The 16577-nt window shown below is 43.2% G+C and overlaps 1 protein-coding gene across 1 annotated transcript in view; it reads left to right on the top strand.

The window, feature by feature from the left end:
• The first annotated feature begins 712 nt into the window (after window positions 1-712).
• LOC113610139 (transcription factor COE2) overlaps window positions 713-16577 on the top strand; it is a 56869-nt gene continuing 41004 nt past the window's right edge. The window contains exons 1-2 of the mRNA XM_027087958.1: window positions 713-792; window positions 16060-16177. Of these exons, the coding sequence (XP_026943759.1) occupies window positions 778-792; window positions 16060-16177 (133 nt within the window). The 5' untranslated portion in view covers window positions 713-777. The remainder of the gene's footprint in view (window positions 793-16059; window positions 16178-16577) is intronic.

Genomic DNA, 16577 nt, shown 5'->3' with positions numbered 1-16577 from the left:
AATATTGGCTTAAAAATATGTCTTACAAGTGATAACCTCAGACCATTATTCTGTGCCTTTGTATATTTCTGGATAATCTATAGAGGGTCTGAAAGGACATTCACACTTGTTATTAATCATAAAACCCCCAGCATATACCTGCACAGACTGACTGTCTTTGGACAGTAACATTATTTTCTGATTTTATATCCACCAGTTGAAAATATCAGGCCCCCTTTGTGTGTGAGGGTTTACTTGTGAGGCATGTGTGCATGAAGATGTGTGTGGCCAGCGGAAAGCCACATACGTGACGAACCCTGGGATTCTGGGCTCAGTCATGCCACTTTTAACCCTCTGGAGCAAGCTAATTTTGTACAGCAGGAGTCACTGCCGCTTGTGAAGCCTTTTTTTCTTCTTTTCTCTCTCTCTGTCTCTGTCTCTCTTTTTTTTGGAGAGAGCATGCCCTAGCCACTCGGGGGCGGGTGTACAAACCAGAGCCCAGCTTGTGAGCCACTTCGCAGCCCTCAACAGTGATGGAGCCAACTTGGGACCAAAAACATCCAAATTTGCGAACTGCAGTGGGTCAGCTACGTTCCTTCACAGGCAGGGCTGGCTGAAATTCCCCAGACCTGAAATCCAATCACTTTCCAATCAAATCTAATATAATGCATATATATTCTCTCCTAAAACATGTTTACTTAAAAAGGTAACACCTTGCTTTCTCTTCACAGATTCTTTTTAAAATTTTTCCTCAAGTGCAATCAGAATTGTTTGAAAACAGCAGGAAACCCAAGGGACATGAGAAGGTTTCAGGTAAGGGGCCTGCCGTTCTTTCCTGGTAAATAAGTCATCCTGTTTTCTTTCTCCTTAGCACTCTTTTTTTCTTTTCCTTTCTTTTTTTTTTTTTTCCCCCTTAGAAAACATTATTCACGGATGCCGCTAACAACAAAAAAGATAACTGTAAATGACCGCCCTCTTCAGATAGTACCCAGGGTTTCTTCATTTTGTAGTGTTTAAGGCCTTCTGCCTGCATTGCCAGGGCCCCAGGGGAGGGGCACCAACCCAGGCTGAAGATTTGATTTTAAGCCCTCAGGCTGCCCTTCGCACACACAGCTGCCCACAAGCAGGAACAGCGTTCTTGATACTCAGCCACCTTGGGATTTTTCAAAGCAGCTTCTCTGTGCTTTCTGCAAGCAACAGCCTCTTCCTTTCCTTTGCCACCGATTAACTATTCAGTGGTCTCTCTCCGAGTGTCTGGGAGAGCAGCAGACCAAGCAGCCGTGGTCACTTTAAGATCTCAGCATGACAACAAGACCCACGGGACAGTAACCCAGCTGCCTGGGTTAAATCTGCCACCGGTTTCATCACCCCTGCCACTGATGTACTGGGGATACAAGCTAATAAAAACCCAGAGCGAGGCAAAGTGTGTCAGGTTGGAGATGCGAGGAAAGCAGCCCCTCTTGGCCCCCTTCCTTCATCTTTGAAGGACCCACATTTAATCCACCAAATGGCTTTCCTGCCACTCACGCCCCACTGAAATACCTCCCGCTCCTTTCCCCATAGAAAAATGGAAAACATGTTAAACAATATTATTCAGGCTTGAGACTTAAAAAAAAAAAATCCTGGCAGCAACGTGAGAGATGAGAGATGGAGATTATTAGCCTCACGTTTCAGGTGGGGAAAGTGAGGTTCTGGGAGTTGAAGTAACTCGCCTCTAATCACGGGAAGGAGGTGGTGCAACCCCGAGCCAGGAGGATGTGTCGGATCCAACTCTTTCCACCGGACGCTGGGTTTGCACCGTGTGCAGCTGCTAGGTTTACGCCTTGCTGTTGCCTTCTTCTAAATTCTGAATAATTTCTGAACAGGGGGCCGCACATATTCATCTTACACTGGGTCCCACAAATGACGTAGCTGCTCCTGCCTTTTGCTCAAAGAGCTTCTGTGGTTTAGCAGCAGAGTCATGAAAGAGTTAATAGGAGAGATGGGTACATGCAAGGCCAGTGAGCACGACCTTGAAAAACAAAAATTCCTGTCATGTTTTTTCACCGCATCATGGGTATCAAACTATCTTGCTGTGACCGGGACATTTTTTTTTGTTTGCTGTGTAGCGCTAATATGAGCCTCGCCTGAACAAGTTAAACCACAGCTCTCCATCCTGCAGACTCTTCCCCTGCTGCATGATAAGAAGACAAATAGAAATGAAATGATTTTCTTGGGGGGGCGGTCAAGCAGGAACGTTGTGCATAGTGGAAGCTTATGGTACTCAGTGTTCCAAACAGAAACATAAATAATTTCAGTCCAAAAACGGAGTGAAATTCAAAAGAATTCCAAAGTGCCCAGATGACCAAAGCTTAGCTTTCACGTCTGGAAGAAACAAGAGGCAGGGAAAGAAGCTAGCAGCTTAGACTCCTATCCCCCCTTATTCTCTATCATCCCTTCCAAAGAGTTTTAAATTTGAGAAGACACTTCTAGGAGGCTTTAAACAGAATGCCTTGTCATTTTATTTATTTTATTTTATTTATCCCAAATTTTAGAAATGTATTCACTAAGCAGATGCACGTAATATTTCCTCTACTTCTCCGGTTATTTACTAAGTGAAATTTTTAATGTGCCTGAATTTTTTAACAGGGTTAGAATAAATATTGTTCATTTCAAAATACAAGGAATTCTCATCCTATGTGAATGTACTTGACTTTTGCAAAGACGAGGGAAAAGATTTTTTTTTTTTAAGTTTGTGGATTCTAGGACTGTCTTATTTCTGGGGTAGGGCTAAAGTCAACTGGAAAAAATTTTTTTGCATTTTTTTATTGAGATAAAATTCATATATTCATCATTTAGACCATTTTAAAGTGTGTGATCCAGTGACTTTTAGTATATTCACAGTGTTGTGCAACAATTACCACCATATCATTCCAGAACATTTCCGTCATCCCAGAGAGAAACCCCATACTTCCCAATTCCCTTTTCTGTCCACCCACTGACAACCACTAATCTACTTTCCGTCTCTACAGATATGTCTATTCTGGACATTTCCTGTAAATGGAATGATACAACATGTGGCCTTTTGTGTCTGGTTTCTTTCACTTAGCATAATGTTTTCAAGGTCCATCCATATTGTAGCATGTGTCAGTATTTCTTTTTTTTTATGGCTGAATAATATTCCATTGTAAGAATATACCACATTTTGTTTATCTGTACATCAGTTGATGGACATTTGGGTTGTTTCTACTTTCTGGCTTTTATAAATCATGCTGTTATGAACATTTATGTACAAGTTATTTTGTGAACATGTTTTTGATATCTTGAGTATATACCTAAGAGTAGAATTTCTGGGTCGTATGGTAACTCCAGATTTAACTTTTTGAGGAACTGCCAAGCTATTTTCCACAGTGGCTGCACCATTTTACATTCCCATCACTAATGTGTGACGGTCCCAATTTCTCCATATCTTTTCCACTACTTGTTATTTCCTGTTTAAAAAGAAAAAATCCTAGCCATCCCGTAAGTGTGAAGTGTTATCTCATTATGGCTTTGATTTGTCTTTCCCTAATGACTAATGATTTGAGCATCTTTTCATGTACTTTTTGGCCATTTGTGGATCTTCTCTGGAGAAATCTCTATTCAAATCTTTTGCCTATTCTCAAATTGGTTTACTTTTTTATTGTTGAGTTGTAAGAGGTCTTTATATATTCGAAATACTAGGCTCTTATCAGATAAGTGATTTGCAAATATTTTTCTCATTCTATCACTGGCTTTTCACTTTCTTCACAGTATCCTTTGATTCACAAAAGAATTGACAATTTTTATACCGTACTCAGATTCTATGACAAGTATAGCCTTCCATGAAAGATCTTTTACGTGGAGAAAGGCTTGACTATGTGCTGTAATGGTCAAGTGAAAAGTTTGGATCAAGTTCAAAGTATGAAACAAAACCAGAGATGGTAGATAATCATGAGAGTGATCTAAAGGAATGGTATAGGGAGGGTGGGAGGGAGGGAGACGCAAGAGGGAAGAGATATGGGAACATATGTATATGTATAACTGATTCACTTTGTTATAAAGCAGAAACTAACACACCATTGTAAAGCAATTATACCGCAATAAAGATGTTAAAAAAATAAAATAAATAAAGGAATGGTAGCTTAGGAATTCCTAGAATATACGTATATATCATTCAGAATGACAAATGAGATAATTTTAAACCATATGGACAAATAACTTCGATTCTCTACTTTTGTTATATGATCAAACGTAGATTTAATCTGAAGTTTTTTGATTTGTTTTGTTTTGTTTTTGTGTGGAGATTTGATCTGAGCAGGATAAAAATACAAAATATTTCTAACCAAATCATGAATCCAGCCAAACTCTCTCTCCTCTCTCACCCCTTCTCTTTCCACTATCCCCCAAACATCGGTGGAACCTAAATTCTTTTTCCAGAAATGATCAAATGAGAATAAAACCATTATATCAAACTTATTTTCCAATCTGAACCAAACCTCTCTTTCATTCAGTTCAAGTCCTAAGTAACATGGGCATATAAAATATTTATCGAAATGCAAGGGTTTTAACCCTTTTTGCGGGGGGGCTCAGACCCCTTTGAGAATTTGGTATGAGCTGTAGTTTTGTCCCAGTAAAAGGCTACATTTCAACAAAGTTTTGCTTAAAATTTCAGGGGTTCCAAGACCTCTTAAGACGTCTCTGAGAATTCCACGGACCCTTGATCTAAAGAGATGAAATTCATCTAACACCCAATGGGCTCCCTCCATGTAACTTAACCCTTACGATGGGGACCTGTCCACTTAGGACTCATCCTGGTGGTCTTCCCGTTCTCTTGGCTGTAAAGACCACCTGCTCCGGGATCCACATCCTCAGACCTCCCCCTTCTCTGGAGCTGCAGACACCCAGCTCTGCCTCCCTCCTGGGCATCTTCCCCTGGATGACTAGTGAGCACACGCTCACAGCAGAACTCACTGCTTCCTCCCTGATCTGTACCTTCCTGCTAAGTATCTGTAAAATCCACCTCTCTCTCCTGAAAAACTGCGATAGGCCCTTGCCTCTCCTCCTTCCTTGTCTAACGCATCCTCAGCACGGCTGCCAAAGTGATCTTTTAGAACATGTCCCTCCTCTGCCTCAAGTAGGTTATAAATATCTCCTGTCCATGGACAAAAGCTCAGATTTTAGAAGGCATGGCTGAGAAGTAGCTTCGTACCAGGCAGGGCTTCTGCCATGCGCCCCTCCTGATGCTTCCATACATTCCCCCACCCACCAGGCACACCTCACTGATTTCTATTCCACAGAATATCGCCTGGAACCTTCTCACATGTTCGCCCCTCTGCCTGGGAACCCTTCACTCCTCACCAGCCTGTGATTTCTGCTCATGCTTCAAGCCTACACCTGAGTGTCACCTCTTTAGTGAGGCATTTTCTGGCAGACCTGTTGGCCAACATACTTCTCTACAGGCTTCTACTCTGCCATTGCTCACATTGTCTTCCAATTTTCTTATTATTTGTCTAATAGCCTGTGTGCTACTTGAGGATAATCTGTATGTTTTATTTATTTTTGTATTTCTCCCCAATGCCAGTCACTCTGTGGAGCTCAAAAAATTCATTATTAAATGAAGTTTTTAAATGAATTTATTTATTTATTTATGGCTGCGTGGGTCTTCGTTGCTGCATGCGGGCTTTCTCTAGTTGCAGAGAGCAGGGTGCGCGGGCTTTGTTGCGGTGCGCGGGCTTCCCATTGCGGTGGCTTCTCTTGTTGCCGAGCACGGGCTCTAGGTGCGCGGGCTTCAGTAGTTGCGGCGCATGGGCTCAGTAGTTGTGGCTCGCGGGCTCTAGAGCGCATGCTCAGTAGTTGTGGCTCGCGGGCTTAGTTGCTCCGCGGCATGTGGGATCTTCCCAGACCAGGGCTCCAACCCGTGTCCCCTGCATTGGCAGGTGGATTCTTAACCACTGTGCCACCAGGGAAGCCCTATTAAATGAATTTTTAAGAGAAAGAAAGGAAAAAGATAGGAAGGAAGGAAGAAAGGGAGGGAGGGAGGGAGAAAGGGAGGAAGGAAAATAAGAAGAGGGCCCCCAAAGTATCTGAATCCATGGACCATTAAGGAAGAAAATCACTTCTGCCCTCCTTGAAATGGAACAATTAGTTGAAACACGCAGATTAACAGCGCGGTGAAGGCAAGGAAAAGAAATTTATGTATAGTTTAAGCTGACAGGCCTGTTAAGACATAACGTACCCCGTTCTTCATTTCTCTGCATCGTGAGTGGAGAGCAGACAGTTGGAAAATCCAGGAGAAAATCAAGCCACTTTCTTGGAAGAGTCAGGCATGTTGTCATTACCCACATTCAAATCCTGAAACACAGCAGAAGTTGACAACAATCAGGGCTTTTGTTGCCAGTTCACTCTCATAGACAGGCTGGCTGGGTCTGCTCCAAGTCAGAGTGAAAACACAGATGCCCTCATTCATTGATTCATTCACCCACCAATACTATCGAGGAAATTCTGTGAGCCAAGCACTATCCTAGGTGCTGCAGATATATCAGCAAGCAAAACAGAGAACATTCCTCACCCTTGTGGGACTTACATCCTAGCGGGGAGACAAGGAAAGTGAGATAAATGAGTGATTTACGTAGCTTAGCTCTGCTTCTCTGAGGTCTTCAAGTGAACTGACTGGAAGCACAGGGGCCCTAGTGCCAGTTGTCCTTGTATTGCCTGCTGGGACTCAGCGGTGTGGCCAAGTCCAGATGGTATGGGAGCCCAGTGCTACCTGCCATCGTAATAATAGCAAGTGTGGATGCTCTTCCCAATAGCTTTCAGAGTTTTCCACAGCATCAGCTATAATAGGACACGTGTCAGCAGATCACGTACTTGAGACTGGGAAGCTTAGAGGCCTTACCAATTCCCCCACCCCGCCCTGCCTCAAAAGGACTCTGTTTTAAACAGACCTGACCACTGTAGAAGACTGCAGTATTTCCCATCCCATGGGCGGCACCGACTGCTACATTACTCTTTCTGGAGTTGGTAGCAGGTGCCTTGAATCTCCAACCCTAGAATCATTTTAAATGAATTCCTTCATTCTAACGTGTAGCTTTCTTGTTATTGGGATAAAGATTCTTCCTAGCATTTGCTGAACTTTTCTGAGTGACTCTCGGGTGTCTCAAGTTCACCCCTAATGATTCCCTTTTTAGATGAGGTCCACCAAAGCCATCATTTTGTTATATAGCTATGTCAGGGAGAGAATAGAGATACAGCAACAGTTCTTGCCATCCTTTGCTTCAAAAGATAAGAATTCAAGAGGTGTGGAGGGGTGCATACATTCTTTCAGGTGAAAGAAAAGTCATTTCCAGGGTCAGGTTGGGAGAGACATCAGTGCTGAATTGATTCCTGTTTGATTATAGGGATCTGTGTACAACCCCAGGAGGGGCCTGCTAGAAGGGCTTTCTGAGGGGGTCCCGGAGGAGGTGAGGGAGGGGTTGGTGCTTTGCAAGGACACGCCTAGCAGGTCTCGCAGACCTCTGAGGAAGAAAGCAGACATGCACGGTGGTGGGAAGACACCAAGATCTCCTCCATCAGAATGGAGAAACGAAGTGAGGCGTGTGAGGACGGACTGACGTCATCAGGGTAGTTAGGTAATGTGGGAGGCCTACAGCCTGTTACTGCAACGTGCTGGATGCAACCACTGCACAAAAACAACGGAGAAGTTCACGTGGCCGGCAGGGCCCCTAGTCCACACAGCTGGGTGGCGGCCATTCGTCTATTTGACTAAATGATGTGAGAGCAAAGGGCAGGGCTACTCATGCCTTGGAACACGGCCAGGCTCCATCCAACAAACCCGTATGACTTCTTAAACCCCAGCTCTTATATGAAACGTTTTAATGGCATCACCATCTATTTTCCTTAAATAAAAAAAAAAAATGGTGACTATTTCTCTCACACCCGTGAAGAGGGAAACGAGAGTTTAAATTAACTCCAAATGGTAAAGATTTAATACAGTTCCAGCTGCCTGCAGGTTTCTTCAGTTCAAGTCTCTCAGTTCAAGAGCCACCCCAGGTGCTCTGTGATCTCACCCACCGTGTGAAGGTTGCCGGGCTACTGAGCCCCACTTTTAAAGCACAGAATGAAAAGCACGTGACTCATGGCTTCTCTGATCCACAGGTGGGTCCATTATCTGGTGAGAGCACAAACCAGCGAGTCCAAGTTAAGAAATAGTAATTACCTACTTGGAGTCAGAAGAAAACCTCTGAAGGTCTGAGGGTCTTTTGCCCAGTCTAATGCTTTAAGCTTGGGAAAAGCTTTCTGTGGGTAACTTCAAGCTCTTGCCTGTTGGACAGTATACCCTTCTGCCCACTCCCATCACCCCCTTCTTTTGGCATCTCACATGGGGACAAGAATCGGGGTTTAAGAATTTTGACCAACTCACACCGGAACTGTGTTTGGAATTATTTGTGGGAGAAAAGGAGAAACACAAAAGCAGGTAGTTGCCTATATAACCCTTGGGAAAGGATAGGTCAGATTTCAGTTAGGTGGAAGCACACCCTAAATGCTCCAACATTTTAAGAGACTCCAATTTGGGCACTAAAACCTACCCTTGAACATTTTCCAGGACCATCAGATGCAGAACTTCCTGGAAGGCAAAGCTTTCTTAGTTTCACAATAACAGTGCGTAGATTCTTAAGCTGCTTATGGAGCCTACGCGCTCCTGGGTTTTGATGCATGACAGGGGATTCACGAGGTCCCTAGGGACAGAGTTTGGTGGAAGAGAATGGCCCAGCCAGATCAAGAACGGCATCGAATGTGTTAAGGCTCCGCTGTGAGCCTCAAAATGTTTGCTAGTGAAATACTGCCCTGGGCCATAACCATCGCTCTTGGCATACGTTTCAGATGGGACAAGCATTGCCCTCAGTGGAATAAAACGATGTAGGGTAGATGTAGCAAGCATCACTGGCCTTTGAGATGAAGAATAATTTCCTTGTAAAGCAGGTTAATGACCTTTGGGCTTCCTGATGACCTAAAAGGCAGGATAAAAAAATTGCCGCTTGATTTCTGTACATAGTCAACTAGTTTTTGAAAAACAAGCCCTAAAAGGTGTCCAGCCTAAGCCAAACTTGCCAAAATATGCCAGCAGACATGCCCTTTGGCATACAGCTCCACTTACGCCAGTTAGAATTTTTTTTTTTATTGCCAGAATAATCATTTTGGTACCCTTGAGTTATGTAAGAAAAGTTTTTCAACTCTTCAAGGCCCTATCTCAAATCTCATTTCCTTGATGAAACTGTTCATTACTGCCTTCAGTTCGGGTTAATTTTCTTACCTTTGGACTCCTAGAGGAGACAGTGGCCACATAATTCAGCCCTCAATCGTGTATTACCACATAGTAATATCTCCTGATTATGTGTAGTGTTTGTTCTGCTTTATCAGTTGCATGGTAAACACCTTGAGGTAGTGACGGTGTTTTCTGTAGGCTTCCATTGCCTGTGGCATGGTGCCTGGAAGATCACAAAATAACTCTGACTCCCTGAAACACAGCGCTGTCTGGTGACTTACGAATGTATCTTCTCGGGACTTATGTCATTAATGCCACAGCCCCCTCCCTTGCTGTGAGCAACTCCAGAACGCCCCACATCTGTCTCAGCAGCAATCAACTTTGCGTTCTCTCGTTTGCTACTTGATACTCAAGTGAACAGAAAATGTAACCTTGGGGAATATGAAACACCAGCGATTGCTAAGAATGCTGGGAATTCCTTAAAAAAAAAAAAAAAAAGGATGACAAAATCCATACTTACGGGGTAGGTAGGTGTTTAAAGGTAATTTTGGAGACTCTGAAGTCTAGTAACAAAGAAAAATCCGGGCTTTCAATCTGGCTTGAACATGTAATGTGTGCCAAGAATGAAGAGGTAGGGAGAAACAATTTGCAGTAGCCAATTTGCTTGTTCTTTGCCTGGGTTGAATTACGGAGGCTTAGGCTAATTGTTTCATCAGATTCCCCTTGTCGAATGTGAGAACTCGCCAGTGTTGAAAAACATCAATGGAGTATTTCTTCTCACGATATGGACTCCAAACCTGATTGCCCACCACAACCAGAAGTCTGTCTTGATTTTCTCTGTCCCTTTAGTGGTCTCTGTGTTTCTTTCCTCCTTCCACAGGTGGAAAATAAAATCCCACATAATAGTTACGCTTTGGGAAAGCTGAAATAACATATATAGCAACTGAACAGTTATAAGGGAAAAGCACATCATGAATTTAATTCCATTTCCAGATGTAAAATGTCATAAAGAATTGTTTTCCATACTTGGCAAAATAACAGGGATTTTCGAGGCCATTTTATTTAGCGTGGTGTATGCATGTTTGTAAGTAGGTATCGGAGTCTTCCACGTCGAGCGGGCTGTAAATGCTACCTATTGTAAATTTACTGAGATTAAACTACCAAACGCCCCATCTTCAGTTAGAAGGTACGTGATCCTCATTGAAATAGAGGGGAAATGTGTCTGACGGATGGTAGAACTGGGTGTGTTTTCAAAGCAACAACGCTGATCCGTACAGGGAGGTTTCCAACCAACGTGATTATTCTCTAGCAAGTACAGACACTGGGATTCTCGCCTGTTTCAAAGAGCAGATGATTTAGTCATTCCACACCCTTTGCATTCTGACTTCTCTTTTCCTTTTACCCTCCTGTATGAGGCTTAGGGTCTTTGTAGGAACACCTGGGTATGAGCTGAGAAAGCCTGGCTGGCAGTAGTATCCAAGCTGGTCATTCCTCTGATTCAACTAAGTCATACAGCTAGAGCTTTGAGAAGGATGGATTTTTTTTTTTTTTTAAGTGTGATGTTGCAAAGAGCCATAGACATTTTGGAGAGAGGCGTAAAAATAACCCAATGGTGGGAATAAATCAGGGTGGTAGAAGTCCTCCTGCCACAGGCTGTCATTCTGATGCCAAAGAAACAGCTCCTCTATTGGAAAATTAGTTGTACAGGCAGATTAACGGATGTGTCCACCGAAAGGGCAACTCCCACTGTGGCCTTTTATAGGCAGGAAAGAGCTCTTTACAACTCAGCTCCTGCTTTGTATAAATTATTAGAGTGGGGGACATGGGAGTGCTTTTGGGTAATGAGAAGGAAAATATAATTTGAGGAAGCCAATCCGTTTTCTTGAGTACCTTGAGCAGACTGCACACACAGTTGTAGCTTTTGTTCTTAAAACTTTCTTGTAGTTTTCAAGGGGACATACAAACTTTTTACTCACGTTTCTACTTCTGTATAATCAGCTAAAACTGCCGTTTAATTGGATTGATTCAAAAGGGAAGCTACGCTGTCACGCACCAATCGGTCTGCGTTTATGGATCTGGCCTCACCAAAAATTAGAGATCACGCTAAACAAAATGAGGAATGGCAAAACGTGAAAAACTACTTTCGCTTACAAAAATGCAAGCAATTTCAGCAGATCCTTACGTCTCCTTTCTTGACACCTTGAATGAAAGCTACCTTGTCATAAGTGATATTTGCATGAATATGATTGGTTGTTGCGTTTGCGTTGAGTTGAAGCGTACCAGTTGAGGAGAGCTCTAGTCTACGATGGCTTAGTTTTCAGATCCGCAGACCCTCCTACTGGAGCTTTGAGCTGAAATACAGATACACCAACTTTGAGAAACAAATGAAAGCTGTCACCAGTGTCAACAGCAAAAGCTGGGGGTCCATCCCACACAAATTATGGACATCTGTATTCCTAACTGGCATCCTTTCGGGCAGTGCCAAGAGAATCTGACAGCTGTATAAAAGACTAGGTATCAGGTTTAGGTGATAGGAGACACTGGTGAGACAGAGAAGTCCTTTTGGGTGGGATACTCTGCATATGTTTATTATAATACTCGAAATTTTTAGTTTCAGGTACCTCAAACTAAAGTACAAATGGTATTTTGTCAATACTAAATTCGCTACTTCTAAAACAGATCAGTTTCTGATCTTAGGAGAACAAGCGGTATTGATGAGTCTGTGATCAGAAGATCGTTGGCAAAGATGCCTACAAATAGTTAACAAGGTAATGGTAAGAAATGTTGACCTTGATTTGTTTAGCTAAGATGTAAAGATTTTTGAAGGTCAAAGGTGTCCTTGTGTAGTGTTTTGGAGTCTAACTGTGTCTGACCCTCTAACATTAAGCTGCTGTGGCCTGCAGTTTTGAAGAGTGAAGCAAACCAGGGGGAAAGAGAGAAGGGGGAGAGAACAGGAAATGGAGTGAGGTGTTTCAGGAAGTTGTCAGGGGCTGACTGATTGATTCCAGATGGAAAAGGTCAGCCTTCGTGACCCAGGAAATACTCACTGGGGGAAAGAAGTTGGCTTGTGGAAGGGGAAGGCCTGGGAGGGAGACGATGCTGGAATGCACAGTCTACTTCCTTCAGTCTTCAAACATTCAGAAACTTTAACTTCTCTGAATAGAATAATATCAGTGTTGTCATCGTTCATCAGAAAACAGTGAAGGAACTTAAATTCGAAGCTTTGAATGTACCAAATGTATCTTCACCTCCATAATGTAGTTCACTCTTCCAGAAGGAGAGTGAGTGTATGGAAAAGTCAATATTTGTGTGTGTCTCCGTGTATAAGAAAAACAACCATTCCTAAAAAAAAAAGAACAACCACCAAACATGTCTGGTTTCACGTGGTGGAGTTTCAAATCCTTTACATTTTATAAATTCAGTTAAATTGGCAGGCTCTCTTAGATCCCTCAAAGTCTAAGATATTTGGAATATTAAAAACGGGAACTTGCCTCGTATCTATATATATACAGGCACACGCACATACATTTGGACATAATTTAAAATCTTGTAATAAATTTTGCAGACACTGAAATAATTCAGGTTAATTCCCTTGCTGTCATGAGAGGCCAGCGCTAGCCAGCAAGAGATTAAAATTTATTTCCATTGTTAATAGAAAATAATGAAGTGCATCTGAACCATCGGGGTATGTCATTCGGGAAATGTTCTCTTTGGAACCAAGTCTCACTCCACCCAAATGGAGAATGATGAAATCAGCTGGCTCAAGAAAGCCCCATATTTTGTGGCAGGAATGCACGAGGAGCGTTCAAGTACAGTATAACAAGAAGCTTGTGGAATGAATTAACGTGGTCTCGGGGAGAACGCTCTTCACATCCACATAATCTTCACACAGGTTGAGGTTCCCCTCCTTGCGCCTAGCACAGCTCGTTAGCAGTTAAAGCCTGAAGCACCCTCTCGTTTTCGGTTTTTTCCAGGGATGACAGCTATGTCTTTTTTTTTTTTTTTTTTTTTAACTTGTGTGTTGAAGGACGGGAACAGTGTTCCTGATCAAGGGAACAGCAAGTATTAAGCTGAGGAGTGGGTGTGGTATTTTATGCATATAAACTAAGGCATACTCTTTCTTTGGTCTTACCTGAATAATGTGATGAAATCAGCATCCTTCCAGTTACAAAGCCAAAGACTAAGAGCGATTTTGGAGCCCACCTTCTTTGCCACCCCTGCATCTTAACAGCTATGTCTTTGAAAATCCATTCACGCACACAATTTATAAAGGTGATCCGATTCCTCTTTTTCTTACCCCGCTTTGTCCTATTATTTTCTGCGGGTAAGCAGAAGCAGAGGTGATTGCTTTCAGCCTTCGTGTCCATCTTAACCCCAGGACTAGGAGACTCAGCCCCTCTCTCCCTTTGACTGTGATTCCATCCTGTGCTCTGCTGAGGGGCCCTGATAAGAGCTTGTGCCTCGTGCCCTTTTAGGGAGTGATGGATGTCTCTGTCTTACGGTTGCCACCGCAGGATAGGAACTTTCTGGAAGGCCTTTCCCCAGACTCTTACCATGTTAACATGGACACAATTGAAAACAGACCTGGAGCTAGACAGGCTGCATCCCTGACTTGTGAGCAATTACACTGATACAATTTTCTGAATGACAACGGAGTTTCCTTTAAGTTCATTCTGGCGTCACAGCGAGGCAGGGGCACCGAATCGGTAGTGCCTTCCCAAGTGAGGAGCTGAAGTGTGGGAGAGACACTAGCCAACCAGGAACACATTGTTCTGTGGGCTTAGGATCTCCAGGGCCTGACATAATAATACCCAATACATACCAGGAGCTCAGTGAATGCTTTTGAGTTGATAACTACAGCCATTTATGTCCATGTAAAAATTCCTGTATGCCACTGTTATGCCATGGTACCAGGCTAGGTGAAATACTTTGTGGACTCATGATTTTAGGGGTTCTCCCAAACCCTTATTATATTACAATATATATAAAAATTCTTTTTAGAGATACCATCTGAAATCCTATTTGAGGTTAAAAAGATTCAGGAGAGTGTTGCCTTGGCAAGGGGTAGAGGGTAGGGTGGACCGAAAAGGGGCACCAGATAACTTTCTGGGGAGATAGAAATGTTCTGTATTGTGATATGGTGTGGACTACCTAGTTGTATCCGTTTGTCAAAATTGTGCGGCTAAGATTTGTACATTTCAATGCGTGTAAATTTCACTCTAACAAAAGGGGGTTCATTATATTTATTTTGTTTACTTGAAATAATTCATAGTAAAAAAAACTTTAAATGCTGTCTAGTGAATCTTCTTTCATGTTAAGAGGTAAGGCAGGGTCAAGGTTTGTCCCCACTTTGTTTAATAAGTAAGGAAGGGATGGCAGAAAAATTCCAAGTAGAGTATCAGTGAATTTAATTTGGGAGTGGACAGGAAGAGCCATTTTTAGACACAGCTCTTCATTATGTATCTATTCAATGCCTTTCCTCGGGTCTATACATATACATGAATATGTATGTAACAAGTTCCTTTCTCAAAAAAAAAAAAATGCTGTGTGTAACTAACAAGTAGACTGGTATCTAGGATGACTCACTTTCCTGGGTCAATAAGTAGGTGGTGGCTATGCCCAAGTCAATGCGTTTCTGCTGTGCTTTCCCACGGTTCCACCTGATGGCCACCTGTTTGAACTTCTCCTGCACCCTGATCTGCAGCACACACATAGAAGCCAATCTGACCTCATTCTGTGTGCTACTTGTTTTGCTTGTTTGCCATGTTTCTCCAACCTGAAAGTAAGCTCTTTGAGGGTAGGGACTGTGCCTTGTAACTTTTGTGGTTACCGAGCCCCTGAGTCCCCCTTGCTGAAGCCTCCCCTCCAGAGCTTAGACTATGGGAGGGGCTCAATGAGTAATATCCTCTGTCCTATCGACTGGCCAAACAAGGCAGGGGCGAGGCAACTAGGATGGGAACTCATCCATAAATGCTTTACATTTATTTTCTCATTTTATCCTTATTTTATCTCATTCAGTCCTCAAGATAGGCATTGTTGTGTATGTTTTACAGATAAGAAAAGTGGACATCCGAAAAGGTTAAGTATAATTCGTCAAAGGTTCTAAGTTAGGAAGTAGCAGGCATGGAATTTGAGTTCCGTTTTGTTGGACTTTACATCATGCCCTTCCACTTCTCCACACCCATCACTTCCCTTTCGTCTGGTTAGATGCTAAACGTCCTACATTTTCAACACTGAATTCCGAAACCTTACCTTCTCACCCAAGGTCTGAGCATCTCCGCCGCTGCTCTCCAGCATGGGGGACACCAGGTACATCAGGACATCAGGCAGCATGTCCATACCCCAGCGTTACTTTGGCACACGTCAGATGTTCAAGAACCCATTCCCGAGAAATGAGAAATGACCTCCCAGCTGGTGTTTCTGTCTTAGCTTCCTGACCACACACAATCTGCTCCTTGACTGCAGTCCGAAGGGTCACCTGGGAATGATCGTCCAAGTCCTTTGATAGAGATGAGGTTCCTAGAACCAGCCAGTCAGATTGCCATCTTCCACACTTCATCACCTGGGCATAGTTGGAGCACAAATACGTGACAGCACATGGGCGAAAGGGGGCCTCTTTTTCCATGACGCTCTGCTATTGTTACAGGAAAAGGCTAACCCGTTGAGATGCCAGGGGCATGGCTCACCCCAAAGTTCTGGTCCGTCTCTTGTTAGCCATACGGAAGTCTGGCAAAAGAGTTTTGCAACTTTTACGACTTTCTGAGAGATTAACTCAACCCCCCCCCCCCCCGCCCCCGCTTTACCCTTGAAATCTGCAGGTCGTGTTGTCAACAACGGTGAACGTGGATGGACACGTGCTGGCTGTTTCCGACAACATGTTTGTTCATAACAACTCAAAGCACGGGCGGAGAGCGAGAAGGCTGGACCCATCGGAAGGTAGGGCTCTCTGCTGTCCAGGCTGAGCCTAGCAGACAAATGATGTTCTCCACAAATTTCCTTGTTTGAGTTTCAAATTGATGTCTCTGAGTAGGAGTGGAGAAAGTACACAAGACCATGTGGATTTAAAAATGAAGCTGTAAACAGTGACTTCTGCCTGCTTTCATGTAAGCCCCACACATCTCCCAGCCAATGTTCAGGCCCCCGTGCCTCACCGGCTCTTTCATTCAGTTCAGTGGGGTTTTCTTTTTTCTTTTTTTTTCTTTTTTTGCTAGAGGGGCATTTCAGGCAAATGTAGGCCTATGACATCTTAGTTAAACAGGAACATTACCGTGCCAGACGTGTATGAATAAGTGTCAGATGTGCCCTTAAACAGATTGTGGGCAAAACAAAAACAATG

The sequence above is a fragment of the Aethalodelphis obliquidens genome, unplaced genomic scaffold (assembly GCF_003676395.1).
Source record: "Aethalodelphis obliquidens isolate GAN/ISIS:26980383/991018 unplaced genomic scaffold, ASM367639v1 scaffold61, whole genome shotgun sequence".
NCBI classification, from domain to species: domain Eukaryota; kingdom Metazoa; phylum Chordata; class Mammalia; order Artiodactyla; family Delphinidae; genus Aethalodelphis; species Aethalodelphis obliquidens.
The sequence above is the reverse complement of the archived record's forward strand: the minus strand, read 5'-3'. Positions and strand labels throughout refer to the sequence as shown.